General features: G+C 40.3%; 1 protein-coding gene across 1 annotated transcript; it reads right to left on the reverse strand.

The window, feature by feature from the left end:
* Positions 1 to 6,137: 6,137 nt before the first annotated feature.
* On the reverse strand, positions 6,138 to 6,710 carry LOC311606996 (interferon alpha-13-like; the record flags this gene model as incomplete). Its single annotated transcript, XM_084798484.1, has 1 exon — positions 6,138 to 6,710. The coding sequence occupies one exon, from the start codon at positions 6,708 to 6,710 to the stop codon at positions 6,138 to 6,140; it is 573 nt and encodes a 190-aa protein (XP_084654610.1).
* Positions 6,711 to 13,682: the final 6,972 nt, after the last annotated feature.

The following is a 13,682-nucleotide window of genomic DNA, read 5'->3' on the forward strand; positions in this document are numbered from 1 at the left end:
TTAACTCACTCATTATGATCATTTCTAGTTCCATCCATTTGTCCACAAATTTCTGGATTTCCTTGTTTTTAATAGCTGAGTAGTATTCCATAGTGTATATGTACCACAGTTTCTTTATCCATTCTTCTACTGAGGGACACTTAGGCTGTTTCCAGATTCTGGCTATTATGAATAAGGCTGCTATGAACATGGTTGAGCAAGTCTTCTTGTTGTGTGCTGGAGCATCTTCTGGGTATATTCCAAGGAGTGGAATAGCTGGGTCTTGAGGAAGCCCTATTCCCATTTTTTCTGAGAAAGCACTAGATAGATTTCCAAAGTGGTTACACCAGTTTGCAATCCAACAGGCAATGAAGGAGTGTTCCTCTTTCTGCACATCCTTGCCAGCATATGGTATCACTTGAATTTTTTATTTTAGCCATTCTGATGGGTGTAAGATGGAATCTCAGTGTCATTTTTATTTGCATTTCTCTGATGACTAATGACACTGAGCATTTCTTTAAGTGTTTCGCACCCATTTGATATTCCTCTGTTGAGAATTCTCTGTTTAGCTCTGAGCTCCATTTCTTTTTTTTTTCCTTTATTAATTTATTCTTGTTACATCTCAATGGTTATCCCATCCCTTGTATCCTCCCATTCTTCCCTCCCTCCCATTTTCCCCTTATTCCCCTCCCCTATGACTGTTCCTGAGGGGGATTACCTCTCCCTGTATATGCTCATAGGGTATCAAGTCTCTTCTTGGTAACCTGCTGTCCTTCCTCTGAGTGCCACCAGGTCTCCCCCTCCAGGGGACATGGTCATGGGACTCTAGATGAGAGAAGCATGGGAGAATGGCAAAGTAGAAGGATCCAGAGAGTCCTAGAAACCTACAAGTAGAACATTATGATAGGCAGATTTGGGCCCAGGGGTCCCGCTCAAACTGAGCTCCATTTCTTAATTGGGTTATTTGGTTCGGTGGTGTTTAATTTCTTGAGCTCTTTATATATTTTGGATATTAGACCTTTGTCAGATGTAGGGTTGGTAAAGATCTTCTCCCAGTCTGTAGGCTGTCACTTTGTTCTGTTGACAGTGTCTCCTGCCTTACAGAAGCTTCTCAGCCTCATGAGGTCCCATTTATTAATTGTTGACCTTAAGGCCTGGGCTGTTGGTGTTCTGTTCAGGAAATTGTCTCCCATGCCAACTCTTGTGCCCCATATTTGACCACCTCCCCTTGGTAGGTAGGCCTGATGGCACTCAAAGAAAGAATAAGCAGGCTACCAAGATGAGACTTGATAGCTTATGACCATATAGTGGGGGAGGAGGTCCCCCTCTGTCTTAGACCTAGGGAAGGGAAAAGGGTGAAAGCAAGAGGGAGGGAGAGAGGAATGGGAGGATACAAGTGATGGGATAACAATTGCGTTGTAATCTGAATATGTTAATAAAATTAAAATTAAAAAAGGAACTGATGTGTCATCAAAACAACAATATAGTAACAACAGTATTAGCTATTAAGATAAAATAGACAAGATCTATTGTAATGAAATAAAATAATGTTAGAAAGTGAGTTATGAATGTGGTCAAGCGATATTCAGTTTCAACACAATAGAAATAAAACTTCTGATAGTGTTTCTCTCAGAAGTGTGAATTTAAAAATACATGTGGAACCATGAAGCTATGTTTCAGGATGTTTGATCCTATTGTGATTCCTGAGATTGTGAATTGTAAAAACCTGTCTTTTGTTTTGGCATGGTTGGGCCCTAACACACAGCTTTGATCCAAAAGCTATCTATACACAGGACTTAATAAAGTTAACCCTAGGTCAAGAGGTTGAGCAAGAAACCAGCTGACAGCAATTAAAGAGTAGGAGGACCTTTGAGTTGAGGGGTATTTAAGACAGCCTGTTGAAGTAGAAAGGCGATTTAGCACAATTTAGGCTCTTTAGGTCTTGGCTCTTAGCTCTCTAGCTCTTGAGCTCCTCAGCTCCTTGGCCTTGGGCTTTTTAGGCTTTGAGCTAGCAAAGCTTTGGCCTTGAGTTTTTTGGCCTTTTCCTCCCGGTCAGTCAGCTGATCTAGTGAGCCATTTCCATCAGCATATGAGCTGAGTAGGAAGGTCAGCTGGGTGCTTTCTCTGCCTCTCTGAGATAGTGGGTTTTTCACCCCAGCATCTGCCTCCTGAGTCTTTATTGGTAAAACAGAATGATCTGGAATTATCAAAATAAAATGACAAATCTACCAAAGAATAAAAGCAGTGTTGTACTTGTAGTGTCAAAATACCTGATTTCAAATTACAGCTGCACATCTAATAGAGGATCCCTGCACCTGCCATCGCTCACCACAGGACCCACTTGTGGTCCAGGACAGTGAACACAGAGACCCACAACTGATGACTGGGAAGAAAACAAAAGGCTGACTGCTAGCAACAAGATCATCACAAGAGAGGAAGTAGAAGAACAGTAAGAGCCCGAGGGGGTGCGTGACTGCAGCAGAGGAGTGTTCTTGGACACAACAGAGTAGCTGCACAAATGAACTGACAATGGCTAGGACTGAATAAACAAGAGCAAGCCAGACAAACTCCTACCTTGGAAAGTGGAGGGAATTTCCCCTCTAGCTGCGGAAACATGGTACCTGCTTGTTGCTGGGAGAGATTGAGTTATTATCAGGGATGGGGCCCCAGAGCGAGGCTGCTCACTCTAGGAAAGATGGTGCTGTGCCAGGTATAACTAGAAGGGCTAAAAAGAAGCAGTGAAAATGAGGAAGAGGAGGAGAAAGAACAGGAAAAGGAGGAGGAGGAAGAGGAAGAGGGAGAGAAGAGGAGCAAAAGGACAATAACTTAAGAACAAAAAGGAGAAAAACCCATGAAATTGAGAGAAAATAGTGGTGTTTCCAAGGATTAATTTTAGATGCACTTCATTTCTTTGTTGGGGAACTATATTTTTAAGTGATCTTAAACCACAGATAAACAGTTTTTATTTGATATCTACACATCTATTGCAATAACAAAATTTCCTGTATAGATTGTATTTAAAAGTCATTGAAATTCATTTTCAATTATTTTTTTTATTTTATTTGTATTATTGACATAAATACTTATATCACAATATACAGTACTATGCAAATTGTTTCCAAATGAAAAGTATTGTTATTACCTGGCTGTGGCAGTGCACAGTTTAACCACAGCATAGGGAGACACATTTCTGATTTCAAGGCCTGCCTGGTCTATAGTGCAAGTGCTTGGACAGCCAGGACTACACAGATAAATCCTGTCTCAAAAATATAAAGCAGTATTGTAATGGTATACTTTAAAAAATTCACTTAAAGCTGGGAGTGGTGGCTCACACCTTTAATCCCAGCACTAGGGACGCAGCAGCAGGCAGATCTCTGTAAGTTTGAGGCCACCTGGGTCAACAAAGAGAGTCCAGGACAGCCAAGGCTGTTACACAGAAAAACGCTGTTTAGAAAAACCAAATACAATAAATAAATAAATAAATAAATAAATAAATAAATAAATTCAATTATTTAAAGGCTAATAATTAGGTTATATTTTCATTTACCTTCACAAACTCTAATATTAATTTTCATAAAATGTTAATATAATCATCACCGTATATTAGCTATTTATGCAATGATTGTCATGCCATCTTGAAGGCTAATGCTGTAAAGAGGCATAGTGTTCAGGCAAGATGAACTGAGTTTGATTCATGGAACCCATGGATGCAGTAGAGGACAAACGTCTGTAAGGCAGCTTCTGACACACAAGGTTTATATCAAAACAAATAGAAGCAGTTCTGTCTTCTCCTCACAGCAGCTAGGGATCTGCGTGGTCAAGTCTGTGTGTCTGCAGACTCCAAAGGCCTTGTACTCATTTTGTAAACTGTGAATCAATTTAACTTAATTAATATAAAAAATAATTGTAAGTATTGTTTTAGATTATATAGGAAAGCCCTCTGTGAAGGAAATATTAGAGTCACTATTTCTCTTATGCAGAAACTGGGTCTAACTGCAATGTTTGCCTTTCTGCTGTTGATACTTTTAATTTCTCCTACATTCAGGATACACTGTTGTCAGACACTTTAGAAACATGTCCCATCACCTCTGTATGTCCATTAACCCTGTTGATGACCTCCTTGGCTATGCAGACCCTTAGTGTCCTTTCTTCCTCTCAGTATCCATGGCCTACTGATGCCTCTGTCTTGGAATCCTTATACAGGAAGTCTGTCTTGCTGTCATTCCTAGGAATCCACATAGGTGAGATGACTAACATGTAAATTTCAACTCTTCAGGAAGTGTGAAGAAGTGTAGGAATCCGTGAAGCATGTTCACAGGGCTAGTGTACACAGAACCAAGTCCTTTAGCTTGTGTCTCTGTATGAAGAGTCCATTACTCCTCCATTGTGAGAACACAGCTTTGCATCTACACTCACAAATGTGCACACACACACACACACACACACACACACACACACACCCATACAATGCAACACAGTGTTATCTAATTCATTTAATATGCATTTCTCTTTGAGGGACAACATTTGATTTTAGCTGTCTTCCTTACTTCAAGTGGAAAGTGATGCTCTTGGCTCCCTAGCTCACATAACTGGGCAGTGATTGGGCAGAGCCTTCATAGCACAGAGTCTCTTCAGGATGGAGATCCAGATGGTGCTTTTGCTCTTTATTCCCATATGTGACACAAACAGGCAAAGAGAGATCTCTGAGATTTCTCTCTCTAGCAACAAATTCCTTCAGGCCTTGTGGCTGTGTGTTACTGGATCCTCGAAGTCAGGGTCAATAGAGACACCCACTATGTGCTGAGGTCTACAGTTCACTTTAACCTGTAACAATTACCCTGACCCTCGGTGCTGGTTCTTCTGTGGTGTGTGTGTGTGTGGAGACTCTGACTCCAGGATGCTGTTTCTTCTCCATTACATGGGAGCTATCAGCAGCTATCATATTTACGAAAACTCTGACGCAAGAGAAATCACATCCTCAGCCCTCCCTCTTGTATGTAACTCTACGAGAGTGTGCTAAGAAGGATGAGTTCAGAACTCATCCTGGAAGTCATGTCTTCTTGGTGTCAGTTTCATAAATCACACAAAATTTGGTGCTTGCTTAGAAAACTGGGAACAGGGCTACCTTAAGACCCAGCTATTCCACTCCTTGGAATATACCCAAAAGAACCTCCACCATACAACAAGGACATATACTCACCCATGCTCATAGCTGCCTTATTCTTAATAGCTAGAATCTGGAAATAACTTAAATGTCTCTCAGTCGAAGAATGGATAAAGAAACCGTGGTTCAATTACACTGGAATACTACTCAGCTATTAAAAACAAGGAAACCCTGAAATTTGCGAGCAAGTGGATGGAACTAGAAATGATCATACTGAGTTAACCCAGACCCAGAAAGACTCACATGTTATATAATCACTTTTAATTGGACACTAGACAAAAAGGGATGTCCCCTGAACTTCTTCACTTATCAGGAGATTGGGATAGATGCAGAGACTTTGTATTGGGACTGTAAGTGAGGGAAGTATGGGAGAATGGGGAAATAGAAGGATTCAGAGAGTCCTAGAAACCTACAAGAAGCACATCATGACAGGTACATCTGGACCCAGGTGGGTCTGCTCAAACTACTGTATCAACCAAGTACAATACATGCAGTGAACATTGATTCCCCCATTCAGATCTAGCCAATGGACAGAATTTTTTTCACAGTTGTTTGGAGAGTGGGGACTGACTATGACATGAATTCTGGTGCCCCATATTTGACCGCTTCACCTTGTTTGGGAGGCGTGATGGCACTCAGAGAAAAGATACATAGTCTACCAGAATGAGACAAGATAGGTTGTAACCATGTGGTGAAGGAGGTTGTCCCCTTCTGCCACATACCCAGGGGAGGTGAATAAAGTGAAAGAGGGAGGGAGGAACGGGAGGATACAAATAAGGGGTAAATAATTTAGATGTAATCTGAATAAATTAATTAAAAAAGACTGAGCAAATAAAATCATTTTTAATCAGAAATAAATAATTGAATTGCTGAGTAAAAAATAAAGAGTTCCATAAGTAACCAAGTAAGTAAGTAAGTAAACATATAAATAAATAAATAAATAAATGATAAATAAGTAAATAAATAAATAAATAAATCTGAATGGGCAGAGAACTCAGTCCTCCTCCTCTCTCAGTCTTGCCATCCAGTTGGCTGAGGAAGACAGGGCTCTCCTGACTTCTGCTCTCACCACCTCCCAGGCACAGGGGCTGTGTTTCTTCTCTCTCAGGTAGACAGTGAGCCTCTGGAAGTATTTCCTCACAGCCCCCAGGGAGTCTTCCTGCCTCAGGGGAGGTTCCTGCACCTCCACCTGCTGCAGCAGACAGGCTTGCAGGTCCCTGAGCTGCTGGTGGAGGCCAGTGCAGAGCGTGTCTAGGAGGCTTGCCTCCCAAGCAGCAGATGAGTCCACTGAGCTGAAGAGGGTCAGGAGCTGCTGGGTCAGCTCATATAGGACAGGGATGGCGTGAGTCTTCTGGACCTGCTGGGCATCCACCTTCTCCAGAGGGAATCCAAAGTCCTTTCTGTCCTTCAGGCAGGAGAGAGGGGAGAGTCTCCTCCTTTGTACCAGGAGTGTCAAGGCTCTCCTGTTCCTGAGGTTCTGTGTCTGAGGCAGGTCACATCCTAGAGAGCAGGTTGACCAGTAGCTCATCACCACCAGGGCCATGAGGAAAGCACAGGGCCTAGGCATTGTGGATGCTGCAGATGCTGCTGGTCCTCTAGGCTGTGTGGTCCTGAACCTTCCCCTCTAGGTTCTCTGAGGACCATCCTGTGTGCATGTGTCTTAAATAGGGGGAACACTAGTTCTTATTTTCTGAATGCCCTCCCCATTTCACATTTGTCTTTTTACTTTTTAAACACTCACTATCTGGTTTGTCTGGGCATTTTCTAAACCACTTTTGTTTTCATTTTTGCTTCCTCTTTCACTGCTTTTTTTGAAAGCTGTTATGCAGGTTTCTTGTTGCTAATTAGAATTTCCATTAATATTATTACACATGTAGTTTATTTGTTTCTCTTTTTCAAAACAGGGTTTCTTTGTGTAGCCTTGTCTGTTCTAGACTCATTTTGTAGACCAGGCTGGCCTTCAAATCACAGAGATTCCTTGCCTCTACCTCCAAGATTGCTGAGATTAAAGGAACGCACTGGTGTGCTCAGATTACACTTTTTAAACACAAAATTTCCTGTAAAATTTCTCTATAAGAGATATTGTAATATATCTTATAATAACTTTTTATTTCTAACAATTATAAAACAATCTAAATCATAATTTAAAGTATGATGCAAAATTTTCTAAACTAAAGTACATGAAATAGTACATTTTCCCAAATATAGTGTTTTAAAAATGAGTTCTTCAACTTGCCTTCTTTGTCTTTAATATTCATTTACATAAAGTTTTATTTAGTCATCATTGTATATTAGCTATTTATCCAATAATTGTCATGGTATCATGGGGGCTCAGTCTGTAAAAGGCTTGCTGTTTAAGCTTGACGACAGAATTGAATTACTGGAACCCTGGTTTGTATTGGAGAACCAATGACTGTGTGGTGGCTCCAACCACAATATTCACAATATAACAAGTTGTGCAGGAACTCTCTCTCTCTCTCTCTCACTCTCACTCTCTTGCTCTCTCTCTCTCTTGCTCTCTCTCTCTCTTTCAGTCTCTTGCTCTTTGTCTCTCAGTTTCTCTCTGTCTCTGTCTCTGTCTCTCTGTCTCTCTCTCTCTCTCTCTCTCACACACACACACACAGACACACACACAAAATCACACATTAACTCACTCATTCACTCACTCATTTGTGATAAAGGTACCTCATGTGTGTTTTGAAGCTCTCCCTGAGATATCTTTGATATATTGAATTCTTCAATTCTAAGATTTCTGTCTCTGCCTTTATAGCAACTCTTTACTGATTATCTCTTGCATGGTATGGATAGTTTTCTGATTTTATTTGCTATTTTTATTTAATTTTTTTATTTGCTATTATGAGCCTTTGGCTACCCATGTCTTTGACTGCTTTCAAATCTTTTTTTTTTATTTTAATTTTTAAAATTTATTTATTCAGATTACAATTCACTTGTTATCACATAACTTGTATCCTCTCATTCCTCCCTCTATCTTGCTTTGACCCTATTCCCCTCCCCTAGGTCTAAGACTGAGGGGGGTCTCCTCCTCCACTATATGGTCATAGGCTGTCAAGTCTCATCTTAGTAGCCTGCTTATTCTTTCTTTGCTTTCAAATCTTTTTTCTTTTTTAAAATTAATTTATTATTGTTACATCTCAATGGTTATCCCATCTCTTGTATCCTCCCATTCTTCCCTCTCTTCCATTTTCCCCTATTCCCCTCCCCTATGACTGTTCCTGAGGGGGATTACCTCCCCCTCTATATGCTCATAGGGTATCAAGTCTCTTCTTGGTAGCCTGCTATCCTTCCTCTGAGTGCCACCAGGTCTCCCCCTCCAGGGGACATGGTCAAATATGAGGCACCAGAGTACGTGTAAAAATCATATCCCACTCTCCACTCAACTGTGGACAATGTCCTGTCCATTGGCTCGATCTGGGTAGGGGTTTATCTTTTAAACAAATTTCAGCACTTTACTTTCCCTCTCAGAAGACGGGAAGGTTGTTGCACTTCCCTGATTCCAAAGTACCGCACAAATGAAAGCTCGGTTGCCTTATATCCCCAGCTCACCATTATCCGCACCAGAGCTCCTGCTGAGAGGCCCGCATTTTCCCTCCTTTCTCATTGTGTCATTTAACAAAGTTGAAAGTCAAGCAGAACTAGTTATATGGTGTTTGCTTTGATTCCATTAAACTGAAGAAGCAGAAAGTTTTTGTCTTTCTTATATAATTTTCTTAAGGAGACAATACAATCTCTCTTAAGTTTCATATCAATATCAATATTTGTTACCTCTCATTTCTGAAAGTCACTATGGCTATTATATTTTTATACACTGGAATTGTAAATTTTTGTAGACATACTTAATGAATAAAATAGGCACCGGAGAGATTGCCAGTCAGAAGCATGTTTGCAGTAAATGCAGAAACGCCTGACTGTTTTCCCAGAATCCATGTAAATATCGGTACAGGAGTACAAGATGTAATCTTGAGACTGAAGAGGACACAGAGACATGTACCTGGAGCACTTTTATTAGTTAGTGTCCTCTAGAGTAACAGTGTTGATAGAAAAGATCTCTCTCTCTCTCTCTCTCTCTCTCTCTCTCTCTCTCTCTCTCTCAGGTTATTAAAATGACTTAAAGGCTGAGGTTCAGCTATTCCCAACATGATTGCTCATGTATGAAAGTCCATGAATTCACAAATTATTTATTCCAAGAGGCTTGATGTCTTACTAGTATTCAGTATATGCTGGGATCCAGTAGTGCCGGCTCTATTGCCAGTGCAGGAGAGGATTTGCTAGTGAAGGTACAGCACACAGGCACATCAAAGCTTCTTCCACTCATGTACTTGTAGAGGCTTCCAGTAGAAAGTGTGGCCCAGATTAGAGGTGAGTCTTCACACCTCAAAGATCCAGATGTCTTTCGTATCTTCCCATCTTAAACATCCTATTTGGAAGTGGATCTTCACACTCCAAAGTAAGCAAAATTCCCTCAGGGGTGTGGCCCTACATTTTTCTGTTTCATTTCTTTCTAGATGTAGTCAAGGTGATCAGTATAGCCACCACAGGGTCAATAGTGAGCCCTAGTGTAGGCGAGAGAACTTGTGAAGGAAATGAGTTCAAAACCATACAATGATTGACATTTGTCCCAATGTATGCACATGAAAATGCAAGCACACAATGTAACAATTATATGTTTCAGTTAATAAAAATTAAATTTATTTATTATTCACAAAATATGTACAGTGACTGCAGATGAATTAAGTAATATCAATGTCCTCAATCTCACCATGTATTATGGAACCATAATTATGACATCAACATGGGCTTGGAATAAAACCAGAAGGTTGCTCCATGGAATGGAATTGAAGATCCAAAGATGAGTCCTCAAACCTACTGCCACCTCGGTTTTCCCAAAGAGTACAAAACTACACATTAGAAATAAGTAGACCACCTCCACCATTGATGCTCATCCTACTTGATGCTTGCCAGTAGAAGAAAGAAAGTAGGTCCATATTCATCATCCTGTAAAACAACCTAAACTGCATAGAGTCAAAGACCTTGGTATATGATGTGTTGCACTGAATCTGTTAAAAGAGAAAGTGATGGAAAGGCTTGAGCTCATTGGCAAGTGAGAGGACTTTGTGCACAGGACACTGAAAGCAGATTTCAAGTGATCCCAGGTGCCATGCTCCATTGTGGAAGAGGTTATCTGAACTCTTGAAGTTGCAGACTAAAAGACAGTCATTAATCAGTGCACTCCCCAAGCTCATTGTTGCTGGTATCAGCAGGCGGGGCAGGAGGTGGAGAATCTCTACTGTGGGATCAGACGCTATCTCACAGCATTCCTAGCTCAGGGTTGGGTTGTTCAGTTTGATGAGGCATTCCAAATGTTTTCCTAATGCTTCAAATGATGTGAGCTTGGTTGTGAATAGCTCATAAGGTGACAAAACACAGACTCCTTCTGCTGCAGAGAACCTTGTTACTGGAAGGCTCAAGGGAAAGGACACACACTGACCATTTTGTGCATCTTTAGCTCACCATGGTTCAGAAGACATGAGCAGTGTGGACCTGAGAGGATTTTCCCTCCCTCAGATGAGAACTGAAGGAAATGGGGTCTTCCAATATGAAGTCAGTCCTTCTGGGAAAAGCCCATTTTTTAGTGGTGGAAAGTGCCAGGAAACAGAATTCTGCAGAGAAGGTGCTAGAGTTGGACTCTGTTCTTTGCAGGCCGTGGCCAGTAGGTGGCTCTCTTCTTCTCTAAATGCTCATAAGCATTGAAGATTCTATTTCCTTTCTCTTTCCTCCCTTCTTCCATTCTTTCTTTCTTTTTTCTCTTCTTTCTTCTTCACTTCCTCTTTTCTCTTTCTCTGTTTCTTTTATTTCCCTTTCTTCCTTTATTTATTTATTTCATTCTTATCTTTTCTTTCTACCATTCTTATTTATTTCCTCTGTTTTCTCTTCCTTTTCTCCTCTTCTTCTTTTCTGTTTATTATTCCTTCCTTCCTTTCTGTCTTTTTTTCTATTTCCTTCCTTCTTTCTTTCTTTCTTTTGACACAGTCAGCATTAAGTCATTAGAAGAACATCCTATGAGTTCCAAAAGTAGTATGAGACTCTCCCTCGTGAGGGTTCCTTACAAACCTTGAGCTGTCTCATTTTGTCTTCAAATGGTAGTTATACTTTTTCAGAAGAAAATACAGGCAGAAATCAAGATGCAACAGAACACAGATGTACAGAGATGTTTAATATGCAGTGAATGAGGAGAGCACAAGGGCTTTCTGCATCAGTAAGTGAAAACAAGGACTGCGAGGCTGAAAGATGGGTTCTGGGAAAGCAGGGAGGTACTGGGAGAATATAAAAAAGAGTCTGTGTGTGCACACATGTAATTATAAATAGTGTGTACTGCTATTGTACAGAACATCATGTATAATATATGCTTACCTGTCATTTCACTTTTAGTCTCAGTCTAGGCCACACCACATATAATATTTACAATATACAATACATATATGTGCAGTCATAAACTGTCAGCCATCTTTTTCTTATTGAACACTGAATTCAGAGATTCATCTTCAGTGTCCATGTGTCTAAAGCAGAGATGCTCAGGCAGTTGTGACAGACAGCAAGTGCTTTCATTGCTTCAGTTGTCTGTACTTTCCACTTACTCTTTCATCTTTCCTTGATGGTAGAAGTCCCCACTTCTGGTTTTTTTTTTTTCCATTTTCTACTTCGCTGGAAAGAAGACACTGATGTTGGTTTGTGTTACTGAACCAGAAAATGTGATGTCACTGGGAATGAAAACTAATGAAAGAAGCTGACGTGTCATCCAAACAACAATGTAGTAGCAACATGCTAACTACTAACAAGTAGGTACTCTCATAAAATGCACAAGATACATGGACATTAAATTAAATAAGGTTATGAAAGTGATCTTTCAAGTGATATTCTGGTCAATGCATTCCAAATAAAACTCTCAAATATTTGTCTCCCAGAGGTATCTCTTTCAAAATACAAGTGGCACCATGAAGCTACCAAAAAATAAAAGCAGCTTTGTATTTGTGGTGTCCCAATATGTGATTCCAAATTATACCTATACATGTATCAAAGGGTCACTGCACTGGCCGAGCCTTAGCACTGAACCCTCTTTCAGTCCACATGAATAGCACAAAGAACCACAACTGGTCACTGGGAAGAGAGTAAGCAGCTAATTTTCTGTCCTCAAGGATCATTGCAGAAGAGGGAGCAGAAGAACGGTAAGAGCCAGAGGGTGTGGATGACCACAACAAAGGTGTGTTCTGGGACACAACAGATCAGTTGCACACATGACCTAAGAATGGTTATGAGTGAATTAAGAAGGCCAAGGCACATAAAACTCCTATCTTCAAAAATGGAGGCAACTTCACCTCTAGCTGAGGAATTTTGTCAACTGAAGCCTGCTGGAAGAGAAAAGTTCAGTTATACTCAGGAATGGGGCCCTCGGGAGATGGTACTCACTCTCCAAGAGATGGCACTATACTATGCACAACCAAGGGAATGCAAAGAAGTAGGAGCAGAAGGTAGAGGTGGATAAAGACAAGGAGAAGAATGAGGATGAGAAGGAACAAAGAGAAGAGGATGATGATGATGAAGAAAAAGAACAGAAGGAGAGTAAGTGGAGAGGGAGACGGAGAAAAGCCATGAACTAGAGAGGAAATAGTGGTGTTGATGAGTTTCATTTTAGAGGCATTTTCCTTCCCTGGTGGTATTTATTCCAAGGGCTGGTCCTGAGGCTATTATGAAGTGGGTTGATTCCCAGGTTGTTCTTGAAGTTTTTGTCTGTTAATAAATGCAGGCCAATCATTTTCTTGATCTATTTTGTGTTGTTCTACATGATATTACTCATATTTAGAATCCAATAGAGTGGTTCACTGCAGTTGAGAGTAGATGACACATAACAGAGGTCAGAGAAGTCAAACAGATAGTGACTCTGGGCAGTACTAAGTCAGAGAGAACTAAGACACACTGTGACAGGAGCAAGAGTCGTTGGCTGGCTTTGTACTGCACAGCATGCTGGCTATTGCTCCAGATGCACAGTCATCACTGGAGAGAAGCAGAGGAACGTGTTAGTGCTGTTCTAAACACTTTGCAGTGTACATGTGCATCCATAGTTTTGGATACTGTTTATTTGTATAATTTTTATGATGCAGAGTATAACGTTAAAAAATTGGAAATTTGGAATAGATACTGAATAATGAAAAGTGTTTTATAAAGCAATTTTATTGAAATACAAAACTATTTAATTACATATGATGGTTTGTTATATGAAAGGGAAACTAAGACAGCACGGTTTAACATAAATATTTGAAATAAATTAATAGTAAAATAAATAAATAAAACAAAATGGATACAAAAAGAAATGCTTTTACACATAGACAAAATTTTCTGTTTCACTGAAACATCTAGGCAGGTTGATTGTGTTCGTACCACAATGAATGAGAGTTTTCCAAGGAGACCTATGAAGTGAGATAGACAGTCCTAGTCCAGCAGAGTCCTCGGCACCTTGTCTCATGAC

This window comes from Acomys minous (assembly GCF_964271855.1).
Source record: "Acomys minous genome assembly, chromosome: 1".
Taxonomy (NCBI): domain Eukaryota; kingdom Metazoa; phylum Chordata; class Mammalia; order Rodentia; family Muridae; genus Acomys; species Acomys minous.